A 17981-nucleotide genomic window follows, 5' to 3' on the forward strand; every position below is an offset into this window, starting at 1 on the left:
ATTTAATTGTATTTCATAACAACAGCAGCAGCAGGAGCAGTGTCAGGTGGAGTTAATAGCTAGCTTCTTTGATTTACTCACTTAAAAGGGTACACTATATATATATATATATATATATATATATATATATATATAATCAGTCAGTGGCATATTGCTATGCAAATAGGGTCTGATTTGATAGAGTGATTTTATGCTTGTAGGATCACCCAACAAAGCCTTGCCTGAGGTCAATCTGGGGACAGTTTGTGTGAAAAAAGTAGTTGCACTGTACTTGGGAGACCTCTATAATATCAAAGTTCTTTAGAGTGCAAGAGGAACAGAAGGCCTTTTGCCAACAGCCCCAGGAGAATGTCCTGAAGACAACTTACAAGAAGAGAGTTGGCACTGCCAGGGCAGAAACGGAGCGAAAAGGATGGATCACTTAAAACGAACACAGGAGGGGGCTCCCTGCCTGTCATTCTCAATACATAAACACTCTTTTGATGCGGCTCCTTTCAAAGGGGGAAGGAAAAAGAGCCACGGAAGCAACAGTGTATGTTTATCTCAAAAATGCATCCCATAAAGATATTGTTTACAGCAAACCACATTTTTGAAATAGCCAAGAAACAACAACCTAACTCGTTCTGTCAGTAATACAAGGCTGTAAAATGCAAAAAGACACTTATTTGAAAACGAAAGAGGCATGGACAAACACAATCACCCTGTGTTGCAAACAACAACAACACAACAACTTACAGTATTGTCTCCACGCCTTGTAAACCGCCCTGAAACACAAGAGGCGACCAGGCGCCATATAAATATTTCAAATGAATAAATAAATGCTGCTGCTGCTGCTGCCAGATCCACAGCCCATGAGAACCACGTTGACATTCTACGGTGTGCCTGGCGCTTTGCAAAAATGCGCACAAGGGGGTCTCTGCCCCGGGCAGCTTGCCTTCCGACTGGAAACGCCACACCTGCCTTTGCATCTCTGCCAGGCATCCTGAACTTAAGGCGAGGCAAGAGCCCGCTTCTCCAACTTGCACTGTATTCTCTTTTCCTCTCTCTCCCTCCCGCTCCCCCCTCGCCACTCCTCCTCCTCCTGATTGAAATGTGTTGTTAAACAAGATCCCACATAATCTCAGCAGAGGGTGTTTTTTTTCCCTCTCCCCCCCCCCCATGCCTCTCTCTCTCTCCCTCCTTCTGGGAAACTGCGATCCGTGCCATCGGCACTTGATTATTGTGCAAACTCCCTGTGCTGTTGCTCGCTCGCCTCTCCTCCCCCTTCCCTCCCTCCCTCCCTCCCTCTCTGTCTCCGGCTCTCTCAGTCTCCCTCTCCCTCTCCTCTCTAATGCAAGTTTTGCAGAAACCCCCCCTTCCCCACACACGCCCCACCACCGGCAGGCGGACAGACATGTTGAGCTGAGAGCTTAGGGGGATCCCTCGAGTCCCCCTTCCCCACCCCCCTGAAAAAAAAATCCCCAAGTCCAGGGGGGGGAACCTCCAGCCGCCCCCTCCCCCCTTGACCTGTTCACTGTGCATCGAGCCCCCCACCCGCCCCATTTCTCCCCTTCCCCTTCCAACCCCCCCCCCACAACCCACCTAACCCCCCATCTTCTGTTTTCGGCTTGCTGCCGGTGCGGCGTTCCTGTTTTCCTGGTTGTTGTTTTTTATGGGGGGGCTCGGTGGGTCTTCCGCCCCCCTCGACGGATTGGAAGCGGCAGATATGCGGGAGGCTGCTGGCCGCTTCGGCTGCTCGGAGAGACACAGGCTCAAGATGGCAGATTTCTATTGAGTTTAAAGGGGGGTGGGGGCTGAATTCCTGCTTCATTTATCTTTCGTTGCCATGAATAACAGACATCCTTGCACCGATGGCCCCGATGTACGAAGGTAAGGGCAGACTTCTGGGGTCTTTTTATTCCTCTTCCTGCTTAGACATCTCTCTCTCAGACCCAGGCTCCTAGGTGGGGGGGTGGGGGTTGTGGAAAGAAAAAAGAAAAAGGGGAAATCAAGCTAAAAGAAGGGGGGAGAGAGAAAAAAAATGATGACCACCGATTTGGCACCAATAATTATTATATAGGAGTGCAATTGCCTGGAAAGAGATGTCACATAGCTCCCCTTTGTGTGGTGCGCGTGAAGTGTATACTGTATATATCTCTATCTGTATGTACGCATATTACTATTAAGACCGAATTGCCTGGGGTTTTTTAAAGCGCTGCTCGCTGTCCCTTCTCCCCGCCCCCTTTTGCGATGGTCTCTTCGGTATTTCTCTTCCTCCGATGGCCGAGGGACTGCAAATGCAAAATGCCCCCTTTCCCCAGCCGGTCGTGCTTTGCAAAAAAAGTCTTATTTCAGTGCCGGCTTGGAACAATGCAACTGACAAGGCTTTGCCGTGGAGTCGCCGGTGGTGTGTAGAATTTATATAAATATATATATAATATAATGTAATGCGTGCCCACCCTCAAAGAAGAAATGTACTTTGATTTCCGAACTCTTCATCTTGAAGTCTTTTTATAAATATATATATATATAATCAAGGTGCCGCGGTGTGTATGGGTTTCTGTGTGTTGTGCAAGGCTTTGCCAGGGACGCACCGTGCTTGCATAGTTTTTGCAAAAGCAGAACGAAACGGGAAAAGGATCCAGACAGGTATATTATCGAAATTACGTATCGGTGGATTTGCCCGTGTGTCGAGAGAGGCTTTTTTTAAAAACAACAACAACCACCACAACCTATTTTCTTCCCCAAAGACGGCTGGGTAGTTCTTTCAGTTTCAAGCTAAAACAAGCCGGGGTGAATGGGTGGGACTGAGGTTACGGAGAAGTGCATGAAGTTGGCTTGCCAGGCGCTTTCATTGGAATCGAAACAGAGGAAGGGTCGGTGGGGTTTTTTTCCTGTTTGGGTTTTTATTTTGCCCCCCCCCCCAAAGTGTAATAAATAAATCAGTCCGGCTTAATCTGAATCACCTTGCGCTTTTATAATTCAGCCCTTTCCCTTCGCCTTGGGGGTTGGCATTGATTAAAAAATACATGTGGGGCCAAAAGGGATCCAGTTTGCTTATATTATTATTACTATTATCTATATTCAATAATGGCCTCGCCCGATCCTGTTCAGTAGCAAAGAGCTGGTTTTCGCTGCAAAACCCCGGCGAGTCTCCCCTGTCACTCTCTGTTTTGTGCGTGAAGCAGTACTTTTTATTTTTATTTATTCGTACGCGGAAAGAGGGCGAGAAAACTTACGGGAAACCAGCGTAAGTTGGGAGAGCCGGGTTTCCTCCGCACCCCTAACAGCCGGTTTCCTCGATCTTGTAAAGTTGCCGATCTGGAAGGCTTGATGGCATCCGAGGTGGTAAAAAAATAAAAGGGTGGGAGTCTGGAATAGTGCGACGTCTCCGTGCGCTTTGGGTTGCTGCTAATGAATTAATGTATTTATTGTTGCGTTCGCGGGATATATATATATATATGCGCGCACATGGATCGATTTCTGCGGAAAGCAAAAAAACTGTAGGATTGCACACACACACACCCAAATTCCAGATGGCGAACCTTTCAGGTCAAAAGGTAACCACTGGGGGGAAAGAAAAAGAAAGCAGAGAAAAATTAATAATAAAGTATTCAGCTCGCTTGTCTCCATAAAAGGGGAGGCTGGGGAGGGGGAGCTGCTGTTGCTGGAAAAGTCCGCCAGTCGAGAGTGGCATTTATATGATTAAAAACTGTATTGGGGGGGCGGCGCGGGGGGGCATAGTCTGCAGCAACTAGAACAGCCTGGCGTGTTTAAAAAAAAAAAGAGAAAGGTTTCTCTTTAAATACCTCCCTAAAGCGCCCTCTGCTGGACCATCGGGTGGCAGCGGTCTACTCTAGGAAAGAAAGTTGCACGTGAATGGAAAAGACTGCAAGGCTGTTTTGAATGGGCAGGGATGGGAGCAGGTTATTTTAGATGCTCACACTGACACACTTTAATCTCCCTCTCCCCATTTCCTCCCATTTTGCAAAGTAAGGTTAGGCTGTGATAGAACAAGAGAGAGAGAGAGAGACCGAAAGTGGCCCAAGGTCACTCAGTGAGCTTCATGGCTGAGAGGGGATTTGAACCCTGGTCTCCTCTGTCCTAGTCTGACTCTCTTAACTTTTATGCCACACTGGCTTTTGGATACCCTTGGTGGTGGCTCTCGGTTTGAATTACAGTGCCTTCCCCATTCTGTCAGCTTCATAGCCATCATTTTGAGAAAGCTATAGGGAAGGACATGATTTGGCTGAATTTGGGAGTGAGTGTGTGTGTGTGTGTGTGAGTGAGTGAGAGAGAGAGAGAGAGAGAGAGAGAGAGAGAGAGAGAAAACCTTCTGTCTCTCCCTACCCTTCTCACACCAAGAATTCCAGCATTATGCACTGGACGTGGCACGGCCGGCCCTACCATTGAACAGCATGAGGCAGCTGCCTTATAAAGCAGATGCTGGTGAGCTGCATGTGGCGGCAAAATGTTGAGGTGTTAGGGACCCCTTTCCCTAGGGCCCCTAAGCTTAAAGTATCGTAAGGTATCGTCCCATGTGAAAGCAAGAGTCAGTGCCCAGTCCAGGTGGCTTCTGTAGGTGGAATTGAGGAGGACTTCATGTTATCCCTCTCCTTAGGTTGCAAAATGTCTTGGGTGGGCCCTGACTTTGACCCCAATCCAGAGAAAGTTGAGCCCGGATCACATGTGCCGTGACAGTGGGTGCTTGCATGTGTGAATTGGGCATCACCACAGACAGAATATTCCTTATCTCCTCCTCCGACAACAGCACAGTCGCTTGACACCTCCTGCCGCCTCTCATTCAGGTATGGTTCCTCGACGCACGCAGATCACTTGCTTTTCCTACCCTGGACGACTACATAGGTGATGCCAGGAAAAAGCGCCTGTGTTTTAGATGATGCAAGGAGATACAGAAGCGGTCTCTCCCATTGTCCATTCTGACATGCAAGCCATCACTGGATGATGTACATGCATGTGTGAATTCATGAGACATTGGAAGCCTTAGAACTCTAGTAAACAGCAGGTTCCCCAGGGCCTTGGGCAGAGGTCTTCCCATCACTTGCTAACTAATCCCATGGAAGCTGTCACTTTGCATATGCAAATCATGTGCTTACCACTGAGCCAAGGCCCCTGTACATATTTGTCACGGGATGTGGGCCCTTTTATCCAAGTACTGCTCTGCCATTTCCTTGCTGTTCTATTCTGGAACTGCTTGCGTTCCCTCCACAATGCTGATGGTGTGCTTGTGCTAGGACTGCTAAAAAGAGAGACTGACAGTTGATGCTGGATCAGTTCACTTCTTCTACAGAAAGCATACAGAAACAAGTCCGCCGGGATGAATCAGCCAGGGCCATGTCCTCAGCAAAAGTGGGCTGCAATTTAAATTTAGGAGCGGAAAATCTCCAGAAATTAGGCATGTAAATTAAGGCTGCTTTCTGCACCATGAACAAGAGTTTAACCTTCAGTGTGATTCTTAAATGCTGCTCAGGAATATGCCTCTCATCTGAATATTCTTTTCAGGAAATCACATGACTAATGGGAAATACTAGACCCAGGCTTGCTCTTTGGTTTTTAGCCTTAATTTGTGAATATTCCACGTTAACTTAACGTAGCAGCAAACGTGGGTGTGCTACGAAATATATACCTACAGCTAACCACATTCTTGATGGTTTTCCTCTTTTAATGCATTTGTTTCCAAAAAGTACATTTGGCACATTCACACATTACATTTTCTTGGTATATGCCTTTCAGTTTATACTAAAAATGTTATGTGTGAAGAGGCCCTTGGGAATCACAGTGTAAACCTGGGACAGGCAACCTGTGGCCCTCCGGATGTTGTTGAAATACAGTTCCCGTCGTCCTTGGCTAATGCTGTTGCGGGCTGAGGCTGAGGCTGAGGCTGCTTGGAGTCAACAAAATCTAGAGGTTCCTTATCCCTGGCATAGACTGTTACTGCCTTTAGAGCTTGCAGTAGTAGGTCTTCATCTGAACTGCTCCAAATCATATGGATCATTGAGAACAAAACAAAACCTTCTGTTTGGGGCCACAATATAAACAGTCTTAACATTAGGAAAAGGGCTTGGAAGAGAAACCCTACAGGTAGATTGAACCCAACAATTTTAGTATAAGAAGTACAAAACCCTCAGTACTGCTGTGCTTAGTTTCCCTGAGCATAGGAGCACATAGGAGTCTTTGGATACTTATGAAGCATTCCAATATTTTTAACGGTGATCACTTGCTGGTAAATGAACCATTTCTTCTGACTTTGCAGATTAGCTAAAAATGCATGTACTTTCTTACAGCGGCATTGTAAGGTAGGCTGGAATTACAATCCATATGTTTGAGATGTGAGGACTGAGGCTGACAGATTGTGACCTAAGGGTGCCCAATGTGTTCATGGTTGAACAGAGCTTCGAACGGGGCATTTTCAGCTCACTCCTGTTAACCACTGTGCTTGAGACTCTGCCAAACAACCCTCTTTGCTTAAGCCTGATCAGATACTTCCATAGCCTACCAGTGAAGAAACATGCTTACTTGAAAAGGCAGGACTCTTAGGATGACACATGCCAGTTTCCCAGGTTGATATGATAACGTGTTCATGTTCCCATTGTTCCCTACACTGAGAATGAAGCAGTATAAATATTGCCCAGATTCTACCTGTACACATACTAATAGCTTTAGGAATCATAATGGCCCTGAAGGTTCAGGCCAAAGGGCCCCCAGCCCCTCATCCTGTTCTCACATTGGCCAACTGGATGCCTATGGCAAGCCTGAGAGCAGGACCTGAGTCCAAGTTGTGATTCCCAGGAACTGGCCTCAAACAGAGGAGGCAGAACATAGATGGCTAGTTGCCATTGATAGCTTTATCTAGCATGAATTTGTCTAAACCTCTTTTAAAGCCGTGGAAGTTGTTTGGCCATTACTACCTCTTGGGGGAGCATATTTGTCCAGAGTGCTAAAATCAATGCAAAATATTAAGGATCTTAATCCACCTTGCATTAAAGAGGCTGGTCAACTGGACTTCGATCGCAGTGAAGGATTTATTTCCACCATCTCCTCCTCCTCCTCCCTCCCTGTATTGCAGATCATCACATCCTTTGGAACTGGAGCAGGAAGAGCTGTATTTTCTCATTACAGACGATGTTCTAATTACAGTGAGACTCATTGCTTCTCAGCTTACTTTCAATAACAAAAACTTTTTCAGTTTTGCTCCTCCAAGAATCAGATGCTGCTAGGTTACTGATGTGCTGGATCAATGCTATTCTCAGCTTCTGTACATAGCAGAACTCCTAGAAGGCTGGTATCGTCACTGCAGGATGCCAATGCTGTTAATTGGACATGTTAATGACACTGCTATCGATAAAAGGTGGATGAAATCTGGGAGAAGCCACCTTTTCCCAGCAATCTTCCGTTTTCACACGAAAGGGGCTGAGTCGCTGTTATTTTATGGGCCCATTATGCCAATCTTTTTTTTAAAAAACAAAGTAATAATAATAAACAAATAAAAATGAAAAGATGTCCCCTGCCCCTGAGACCATTACATTATAACTACCCAACCTCCCAAAATTTCAATACCTCTTGCGATGGTTTAACTCCTTTCCGTTTTAACAGTACAAATTATACAAATACCTTCCATATCTCCTCAAAATCATTTTTCCTGAATAGTCCCCATCTTACCTTATTAGCACATGTTGATTTATCATTAATGGCTATATCCCACACCTCTTTATACCATTCTTCCATTTTATATTCACCTTGCCCCTTCTACTTCCTAGCTATCAATAAATTTGTTAGCAAGTCCTTCATAGCCTAAGAACCTTCCACCCCATCATAAGTCAATAACAATGCTACATCTGGACTTTTGGTCAGCTTTAACCCAGTGATTTCTGTTATCTCCTTAAACACCCTTTGCAAAAAAAATTTGTACATATTTGCACCCCCACCACATGTGAACATAAGTACCTGTTTCCTGGCCTCCCCTCCAACATTACACTGAATATTCCTTGTTTATTTGACTTACTCTTACTGGTGTTAAATACCATCTCCATACTAACTTATAGTAATTTTTTTTATCCTTATAGACAACATTTTCAAATTGTGTTTCTCCCATATTTCCCCCCAGCTTTGACTATTTGCCCTGTTGTCTTCTTTTCCCACAGCTCTTTTAATTGATCTTGTTGATCCTCTATTTCTACTGTTTTATAAATTTCACTGGTTTCCCCTTTTATAACTATCTTTTCTTCTTTATCTCCCCTTTTAATAACCCCCCCAAAATTTTGTATATTCTTTGTAGTTCTTGTTTCCCCTTAACCACTTCTTTGTCCATTGTTCCAGTTGTATAAAGTTAAACCAAGTTATTTTACTTCCTGTTGGAGCTTTTCTAATTTGTTCTTTGCTTCTCATTTTCTCCACCCATTCATTTATTTTCTTCTCTTTTGCTTCTTTTTAAATTTCCTTTTTTAAATTTACTGGGAAGTCTTCTATCATCACCACCGGAGTTAGTGGGGAATTTACTGCTATCAATTTTCCTTTATATTTCGCCCATATCTCAGTGATGTTTCTTAATAAGGGATTTTCAATATTCTTCCACCATTGCCTATTTGGTTTGATAAAAAAACATATTCACTAACTTCTCCTTCATTTACTGTGTATCACTCTCTAACCATTCTAACTCTTCTTCTGTTATCCTGTCTATGATATATCTTAACTGATTTGCTATATAATATAACTTTATGTTGGGGAGACCCAGTCCACCAGTTTTCTGGGGTTTATACCATCTTCTTTTATTAATTCTATATTTCTTATTCCCATTACAAATCATACCTTGCCAACCCTTTATCTTATGTTTATCTTAATTGGTAACATTCTAAATAAGAAAATTATTCTAGACAAAATTTTCATTTTAATTATCGCTACAGTGGTACCTTGGGTTACATACGCTTCAGGTTACAGACTCCGCTAACCCAGAAATAGTACCTCGGATTAAGAACTTTGCTTCAGGATGAGAACAAAAATTGTGCTCTGGCAGTGCGGCGGCAGCAGGAGGCCCCATTAGCTAAAGTGGTGCTTCAGGTTAAGAACAGTTTCAGGTTAAGTACGGACCTCCAGAACGAATTAAGTACTTAACCTGAGGTACCACTGTATTCTTCCAAACCACAAAAGCTTAATTTTCTTATACCCCTCCAGCTTTTCCTTAATTTCCCTCTTTAATATGTTAAGGTTCTCTTGTTCTAAATTTTCTAAACTGACTGTGCGAGAAAGGCCTTGAAATCCCAGATAATTGCTTCCCATCATCTCTGTCCTTTGGCTATGCTGGCTGGTGCTGATGGGAACATCTGGAGAGCAAGCAGGTTGGGGAATGCAGACTTGACTCTGCAGCTCTCCAAGGTCTCGGACAGAGCTCTCGCACAGCACCTAAACAGAGGAAACTAATACAATATACTGAATCACACAGTTGGTCCCTCCAGCTCATTCCTGTCCCATCTTCAGGAGCTGGTAGCAACTCCTCAGAGTCAGTGTTTGCCCAACCCAACCCTTGCTGGAGATTCCTGTGATTGAACTTGCGTCTTTATCAGGCAAAGGAAGTGCTCTACCGCTAAAGTTTCCTGTGCAAAGCGAGAAAACTGCTCTGTTTTAGGTGGCGAGCCAGTCTTGATAAAAGCTTAGCCTTGCAGCCTTCTGGGTGAGATGCAGTCACTTTGGTGCAATTGAACGCAATTTCATTTTTCTCCAGTTTTGGACAGGAATTGGCAACTGTCTATGGATATAGGTGGCTATACATTTGAACTGTGGAATTATGAATGAATAAGAGAAATGAGGCTGTTTTAAGAGAGGAGGATCTATACTGCAGCTTTTGGAAACAAAGTAGGATTCCTAAGTTTGCTCCATAATTGAACTTTGTACATTTCAGCTGCTAAGGAAGACTTGCCGCCAAAATGTCTTCAGCTGATGTGTGGCCTGATTTTATAATCGAATAATTCGGTGGTATTAGATTATACAGTTATAATTTTATAGTTCAGATTTTTTTCTTAGTTTATGGAAATTGTATTTTGCAGTTGTTACTGCGTTTGCAATAATGAAAGCTTAAATCAATTGTTATTGTAATGAGATTTGTTATTGATCCCAGCGCTGAATTTCTTTGCGTAAACACCTTGCAGTAGCCAACAGTTGCAGAGGGAAAATGAGGATGGCTAAAGCTCAGAAAAGGTTCAGGTTTGCAAGAGAGGTTAAAATTAATAAAAAAATGTTTCTTCAGCTATGTCCGAAGTAAGAGAAAGAGCAAGCAAAAAATGGTAGGTCCTCTGTGTGGGAAGAACAGAGAAATACTATTGGGTGACAGAGGAAAAGCGAAACTACTCAACACCTACTTTGCCTCTGTCTTCACCCAAAAGGAAAGCGATGCCCAACCTGGTGATAACAGAACAAATGATAACAGACTAAATAAATAAATAATAAATCCCCATCATCTTCAACAGTGTGTGGGGATAATAATCCTGCCTTTCATTAAAGGGCTGCTGTAAAAGCTGTAAGCTGTGTCCAACCACGTTGTATGGTTCATAGGTAAAGGTAAAGGGACCCCTGACCATTAGGTCCAGTCGTGGCCGACTCTGGGGTTGCGGCGCTCATCTTGCTTTATTGGCCGAGGGAGCCGGCGTACAGCTTCTGGGTCATGTGGCCAGCATGACTAAGCCCGCTTCTGATGAACCAGAGCAGTGCACAGAAACGCCGTTTACCTTCCCGCCAGAGTTGTGCCTATTTTTCTACTTGTACTTTGACATGCTTTCGAACTGCTAGGTTGGCAGGAGTGTATGGTTTATAGGGCCATTGAAATCAATGGACCTGGTTAATCAGGTCTCTTCAGTGGTTATATTCAGAATAGGAGTGACATTGCATATGTATGTGAAGCCCTTTGCACATTTGAAATATGCTCTGTATATTTGTCTGTTTGTTAAATTTCTAATCTGCCTGCCTACCAAATGGTGTTCTGGTTGCCTGGAGCCCATATAAAGCAGCCATGAGCCGGATGTTTAGGTAAACAGGAGGTCTCTTTACAGAGCAGGATGTTGTTACAGGGCTGCATGGTGGATATGCAATGGATTCAGATAATCGGGCATTTCTGATAAATGCTCTTTTTCCCCAAAGAAGATAAATGGAAGGGTATAAAACAGATGCAGCAAAAAATAAACCGGAAAGGCAAACTGAAGCTAATGGTGCATGCTTTGGATTTTTAGCTGCCTTATTCTTAATCAAGAGCTGAAAATATATTGGCATGATGCAGAAAGTGTGGGGCAAAATCCAATAGGCTTATACTAGATGATCACAATGGCCCTTTCAAAATCAATAGGCCAGTTTTCAGTAAAACCATTTTGATTTACATCAAGTAGGACAAAGTGACCCTTTGCACATAACCTGAGAAGGGAGGGCCTCTTGCAATATGCTTCACTTACTAGCTCTGTACCTTGCGTCCATAGACAGAGGAAGTTTCCATTAGTATAGGGAAATGTTGCTACAAGGAATGGGAAGAGGGACTTGTTTTATGGAAGTGAGGAATTTTGCTCTCAAGAACAGGAAGGAAGCACTCTAGTTTTGCACATTTCAATATAGGTTTGCCTGCTTTGTTTTTCCGTATTTACATAGGCCCCCTGTGGCCATAATAATTTACAACGATTTGTTCTCTTTTGGGGGTCTACACACACACACCCAAAAAAAAAAAAAAAAAAAAAAACTGGGAAAGAGGGTAAGGGCCTGTTTCAGCAATCTAAATCAGTGTTTCCCAACCTTTTTTGGGCAAAGGCACACTTGTTTGATGAAAAAAATCTCGAGGCACACCACCATTACAGCCCCGTGACGTCAGCGCGCAGCGTCACGCCGGGAGGGACGCACGAAAGTGTAACTTTCAATTTTTTTCCCTCCCCCTTGCCGGGGAACCTCCAAGCTTTGGGGGTGGGGGGGGGGAGGAGGCAGCAAAGCGAGGGACTGAGGGACTCCTCCAACGACAAGGGTTGGGGAAGAAGAGAAAGGGCTATTCCACTCCAGTCACGGGAGGGGAATATGTACTGGCCCAACTGGTGTGCGGTCTTCGGAAAGCGGGGTGCGGGAAGGAAGCCTAGGCTCGGGTCCACCGACCTCGGCGGAGAAAGGCAACAACCGGAGCCGATGACGAGCCGGCGCGTGCGTGCAGCGGCTGGCCTCGAGCTCGGGAAACTACGCGCGGCGATGTTGACGCGGGGCGCGCGAGAGCTTGGGGGCGGGGCGGGAGAGAGAGAGAAAGAGTTGGCAGCACCAGGTGCTGTTACTTATTGCGCTGCGGACGCTGCCAGCAACTGCAGTGGTTGTGCGGCGGCTGCCGCCGCAGAACGTCCTCGTCAGTCAGCTGACGTTCTTGGCGACAGTTAAGGGGTGGCGGCGAAGCTGATTATAGCAGGTCTCGTTAAGCCGCAGCGCTCATTAATAGCGAAAGAAATCGAACAATTTAAAAAAAAACCCGAACACGATTTAGTTTAATTTATGTATATCTTTTTATTGTGATAAGGGATGTTGTCGTAAGTTAGTTTAGGTTGCATTGGGAAGAAAAGCGACTAATAAGCTTAATTAGTAACAAATTGTTAATATCAATTGCACCTCCCTATTCTTAGGCTTCCCACTACGTGTTTATTTGACATGCTCAGACCGTTCCCCTTTTTGTGGGGAGACTTAGTACAGCTCACGCGCCTGGCAGGATGACGACTCGCCAGTTCGACCCATTTCGGTCATTTTTGAAGGGGTGCTTGATTCCCCTTTGCTACTATCTCCTCCACAGTGACAGCTTACGATTAATATAGGATAGAATTTAAAATAGGGGGCGGTACATATATATTTCGACAATAATAACGTAAGTAAAAGGACGCGATGACGATACCGCTATTCACGACACTACTTTCACCTCCGCCCTCCCTCTGGGACGGTCCATCCTACCTCACCTAAGGGCGGGCTTAATGCGGGGCCTCGAGGGGGGTGGGGTGTGAAGCGAGCGTACCTCAAGACCGAAACGCCTAATTCCTAGGGGGAAAGCATAACTGGGCGTTAACCGATCGCAAACCCTGTCCTAGCCCATTAACATAGGAAATTAACATATACAACGCGGCAAGACACCGGTTTTGGAATCCGTTCCTTCCCCCTCTCGTCTGCCGAGTTGGTCCCTGCCCCTCTCGCGAGACTCGCCGCCGGGTCCGCTCTCGCGCACATGGCCCAGCGAGAGGGCGCCTCCCCTGCGCGCGCGCCTGCGCGCTCTGTGCCCCCTCCCTCCCCCTTTTCGGCCCAGCGCACCGCCTTGCCTGTTCGTGCGCTGCGCGTGTGAGGCGAGCGGGAAGGCCGCGTAGCCCCCCATGCAGGAGACCCAGAAGAGCCCGGCGGCCGCCGAGACCCCCGCCACTCTGCCCGCCCAGGACGAGGGGCCCGGAGGAGGAGGAGGAGAGCCCGGCGGCGGTAGCGGAGGAGAAAGAGGCGGCGGCAGCAGCAGCAGCGGCGACTCGGAGGCCGAGCTGCCGGACGGGCCTTCCGCGGAGGAGCCTGAGGGGAAGAAGGAGCCGGAGCCTGAAAAAGGCGGCGGCAAGGAGAAGGAGGAGGCGGAGGAGGAGAAGCCGCGAAGCAGCAGCGGCGAGGAAGAGGAGGCCGCTGGTGAGCGTTGGGAGCAGCCGCAACCGTCTTCGCCTCCGGCCGCTGGGCCGCCTTCGCCGCCTCAGGAGCCGCCCGAGGTTGCCGCTGTAGCCGCCGCCGCAGAGGAGCCGCCGGAGCGGCACACCAGGCAACATCTCGCGGCACACTAGTGTGCCGCGGAACACTGGTTGGGAAACACTGATCTAAATGATGGTTTCACTGAACCAGGGTTAGGGCAACAAACCAGTAACAGTACTAACCCTGGGTAAGTGGTATGTTTGCATCAACCTAATAGCTTCCAAAATGTATTTTAAGTCAAGATTGCTTGTCAATCACAATGCATTATGCTTCCCTGTTTTCTTTCTCACACACCCATATTGTGATGAGAAACACTTTCATTGCTACAGTATGCAGGTGTGTTCAGCAGAAGTTGCAGCTTTTTCACTTATTTTGGGATTCTGGCACATAAAACTTGTTCCACGAACATTACTGTGAGTCTGGAGGTATTCCAGACAGGTAAACTCTTTTGAATCCGGACGGAAGTTTGGTGAAGAAAATCTATGAATACAACTATATGGCCACCTAAGAGCAAAGAGTTGTGTTCTGCTTAAGTCTCATTCATTGTATAAAGAGGTTTCAGAAGGACTTGAGTTGCCTTACAAGTTAAGTTTCTGGTTGCCTTTTATCTTGGGGTGAGTTTCAGCTGTTCTTTGGTAATCCATTCAACCAACCACAGCTTGGATTCAGCAGCCTTCCGGGCCCTGTGGGTGTGTCAGGGGATGTCTGTGTGCTTTAATCTTTGTATTAGAGACAGATTATTATATTACGTTTTAGTTTTGGCATCTCTCTCTCCTTTGCTTACTGCTTCTCCTTGACAACTTTTATTGCGATTTGCAGCATATTTTTAGCAACAGTAGTCAGTAGGCTTGTATGTGGGCGGCTTGTGGAATTAATACCTGTAATTTCTGTAAATTGTGCAAAGTGCCTGACATTGGCGAGATGAGAGATAGGAATGCCCCACTTCCAATACATGGTTTGACTACTGAGTATTGTAGGGTTGTGTGAGGCACAGGCTCTGAACCTGCCAAGGCCCAGGTTGGAAGTATGGGCTCCCTAGTCAAATATTTACATAAGGTCAAAATGAAGGTCACTTTCAAGAAAGATAGCCAGTGTGTAAGAAGCCAGACTTAGAGCTGCAAAAGTAGATTCAAGTTCCTACCTTTGGCTGTACACTAACATGAGGTCCTAGTTAAATCACTGTCTGCATTCAGACGTATTTTGGACATAATAAACCAAGACAAAAAAGAACCTTTTAGGCACGCACACAACCCTTTTACACAAACCAGCAAGCAAACCAATAAGTCTTCCACTTATTATAGTTTCCCATATTTTTCTGAACTGGGAAACTATGGTTAATGGCTTTGAAACAAACCAGGATATGAAGCCAACTTAAAACCATGGCCTAAAATACTGGCTTCATCTGAAGCCATAGTTACCTGGTTTGGACAAAATGGATAACTATAGTTTATGAAAGGCCCCCCAGTTTGTTCACTTGCACAGGCATACAAACAGGGAAACAAAGGGACTCCGTGTGTGGCCAACAGGCTATTAAGCCAAGATAGGATCATCCAATGTGGACTCTATCAGTTGAAGATGTCCACTTAACAAAGTTAAGCAAGGTCAACATTAATAGAGGAAGACCAGACCCAGCAAACAGGAGCATCATAGTAAGAGACCAGGTTTACAGCTAGCCATTATATTATACAGATGCAGCCTTATTCCTGCTTCTGCCTTTATTCCTGCCTTACCTAGACATGGGGTGTGGGACAGAGAGCCAGCTGGATACTAGAATGTGCAATAGCAAAGCAATTTAACTGATTTTTAACTAGATTTGCAGTGTCATAGTTTAAATAAGCACTGTACCAAAAACTCGGCTGCTGCTGCTGTTTGCATTGACCTTCTGGCTTGCCACATTCATAAACTTCAGATAGAGAAAACATGAGGAAATGTTTCTGTTGTCTGCCGGGAAGTCCCTGCATTGCAAAACATGATAGACGACAGTAGGAAGCCACATTCGGCTCCAAAGGAAGGGCTGTAGCTCAGGGGTAGAGCATCTGCTTTGCACGCACAACTTCCCAAGTCCAATCCCCAGAATGTGCAGATAGGGCTGTGAGAGATCTCCATCCATAGAGACACTACTGAGCTAGATGGACCAATGGTCTAATTCAGTATAAGTCAGTTTCCCGTGTTCCTAGAAATAGAATAATAGAAGAAGAGTTTGGATTTGATATCCCGTTTTATCACTACCCGAAGGAGTCTCAAAGCGGCTAACAATCTCCTTTCCCTTCCTCCCCCACAACAAACACTCTGTGAGGTGAGTGGGGCTGAGAGACTTCAGAGAAGTGTGACTGGCCCAAGGTCACCCAGCAGCTGCATGTGGAGGAGTGGGGAAGCGAACCCGGTTCCCCAGATTACGAGTCTATGGCTCTTAACCACTACACCACACTGGCTCTCAGTTCACTCAACTCTAACACCAAAACATGTACTGTAGTTGCTACCCAGACAACAGGTGAATCCCTTCTAGGTATTACTCATGAAATTTACATACAGAAGATTCTCATTTAAAAGATTTAGAACTATAATTAGGAGCCTGATGCTGTAATTTAGCGAGAGGAAAGAACACATGGAAAGGTTAAGAAACTGAACACATTTAAAGAACAGTTAATGAGGAAAGGAGACAGAATGGAGAGACGAAGCTCTTTCTGATTCTGCACTGTAAAACTCAACAAAGCTGTCCATACTTACCTGAGCTCCACCGAACACAGTGTGACTTATTCTGAGTAAACAGGCAGGCAGTCACTCTGCGTGACAGGAAAGGCCTTAGTACGATACACATTTATTTGGGAATAATCCCCACTTAACTCACAGGGAATTACTTCTGAGTAAATAAGCATAGGGCAGGCTTCAGAATATAAGGAAGATGTTTCCTTGAATTTGTACTATGAAACCTTTGTCCTATGGATTGCTCCATACGTTATGTCTCCATATTAAGACATGCAACTGGGAATCAATTCTTATTAGCCCTATGGGAGAGATACTCTGAAAAGAGTAATTGGCTGTGGAAATTTCCCGCAGCCCGTTTTCTGAAGTTTATGGTTCCTACTTTGAGTGTCAGCCTGTCTAGTCTGTCTTTCTCCATAGCCACGTAAGTAAGTATCTGACGCAAAGGCATGTATTTCTTTCTATTTTTAAAAAAGTTTGCATCCAGTTTTACCCCGTCTCTTCTCACACAACAACTTGCAATTCCTCTCAACCACTGGTTAAAATGAAATCAGGTAATAATAATAATAATAATAATAATAATAATAATAATAATAATAATTTTTATTTATACCCCGCCCTCCCCAGCCAAGGCCAGGTTCAGGGCGGCTTACAAGCAATAATAAAAACAAGTTGAATGATTACAACTTAAAAACAAAATTAAAATACATTAAAATATTGAAACATTAAAATATTAAAATGTAGCCTCATCGCAGGAGGAGAAGGAAAAGAAAAAAGGAAGAGAGGGAGGGAATCAAATTGGCTCCAAGCCAAAGGCCAGGCGGAACAACTCTGTCTTACAGGCCCTGCGGAAAGAAATCAGATCCTGCAGGGCCCTGGTCTCATGAGGCAGAGCGTTCCACCAGGCCGGAGCCAGTGTTGAAAAGGCCCTGGCTCTGGTTGTTGAAGCCAATCTAACTTCCTTAGGGCCCGGGACCACTAGGGTGTTGCTATTTATGGACCTTGAGGCTCTCCGTGGGGCGTACCGGGAGAGGCGGTCCCGTAGGTACGAGGGTCTTAGGCCGTGAAGGGCTTTAAAGGTCAAAAGCAGCACCTTAAATCTGACCCTGTACTCCACTGGGAGCCAGTGCAGCTGGTATAGCACCGGTTGAATGTGATCTCGCAGTGAAGACCTCGTAAGGAGTCTCGCTGCAGCATTCTGCACCCGCTGGAGTTTCTGGGACAGCTTCAAGGGCAGCCCCGCGTAGAGCGAATTACAGTAGTCAAGCCTGGAGATGACCGTCGCATGGATCACTGTGGCCAGGTCGGGGCGGGAAAGGTAAGGGACCAACTGCTAGGTAGAAGCACTGATAATTAAATCGTGGTATTTGGAAATCTGGTATGGGAAGCTCTCAGGTGAAAAGGCAGCTAAAGGATAGATTTTTTAGAATAGTGGTATCTGTTTATAATATACTTACCATAAGTGCACCTCTATGCATGCCTCCTCAGAAGTAAGCCCCATTTAGTTAAATGGGGATGGTTTGTGTGTAAGATTGCAGTCAGCTTAAACACACATTAAAGAATATAACAACCTCTTCCCACCC

The 17981-nt window shown here is 45.4% G+C and overlaps 1 protein-coding gene across 4 annotated transcripts in view; it reads left to right on the forward strand.

Annotated features, from left to right (window-relative positions):
- The first annotated feature begins 1277 nt into the window (after positions 1 to 1277).
- The window catches only part of HIPK2 (homeodomain interacting protein kinase 2), a 172697-nt gene continuing 155993 nt past the window's right edge, over positions 1278 to 17981 (forward strand). For 3 of the 4 annotated variants that reach the window (XM_028746877.2, XM_028746879.2, XM_028746880.2), the window contains exon 1: positions 2215 to 2386. In XM_028746877.2, the coding sequence (XP_028602710.2) occupies positions 2230 to 2386 (157 nt within the window). In that variant the 5' untranslated portion in view covers positions 2215 to 2229. Of the gene's footprint in view, positions 1870 to 2214; positions 2387 to 17981 lie in introns of those variants that run through there. The other variant, XM_028746878.2, reaches the window with a different exon arrangement.

The sequence above is a fragment of the Podarcis muralis genome, chromosome 10, assembly GCF_964188315.1.
Source record: "Podarcis muralis chromosome 10, rPodMur119.hap1.1, whole genome shotgun sequence".
In the NCBI taxonomy this organism is placed as follows: domain Eukaryota; kingdom Metazoa; phylum Chordata; class Lepidosauria; order Squamata; family Lacertidae; genus Podarcis; species Podarcis muralis.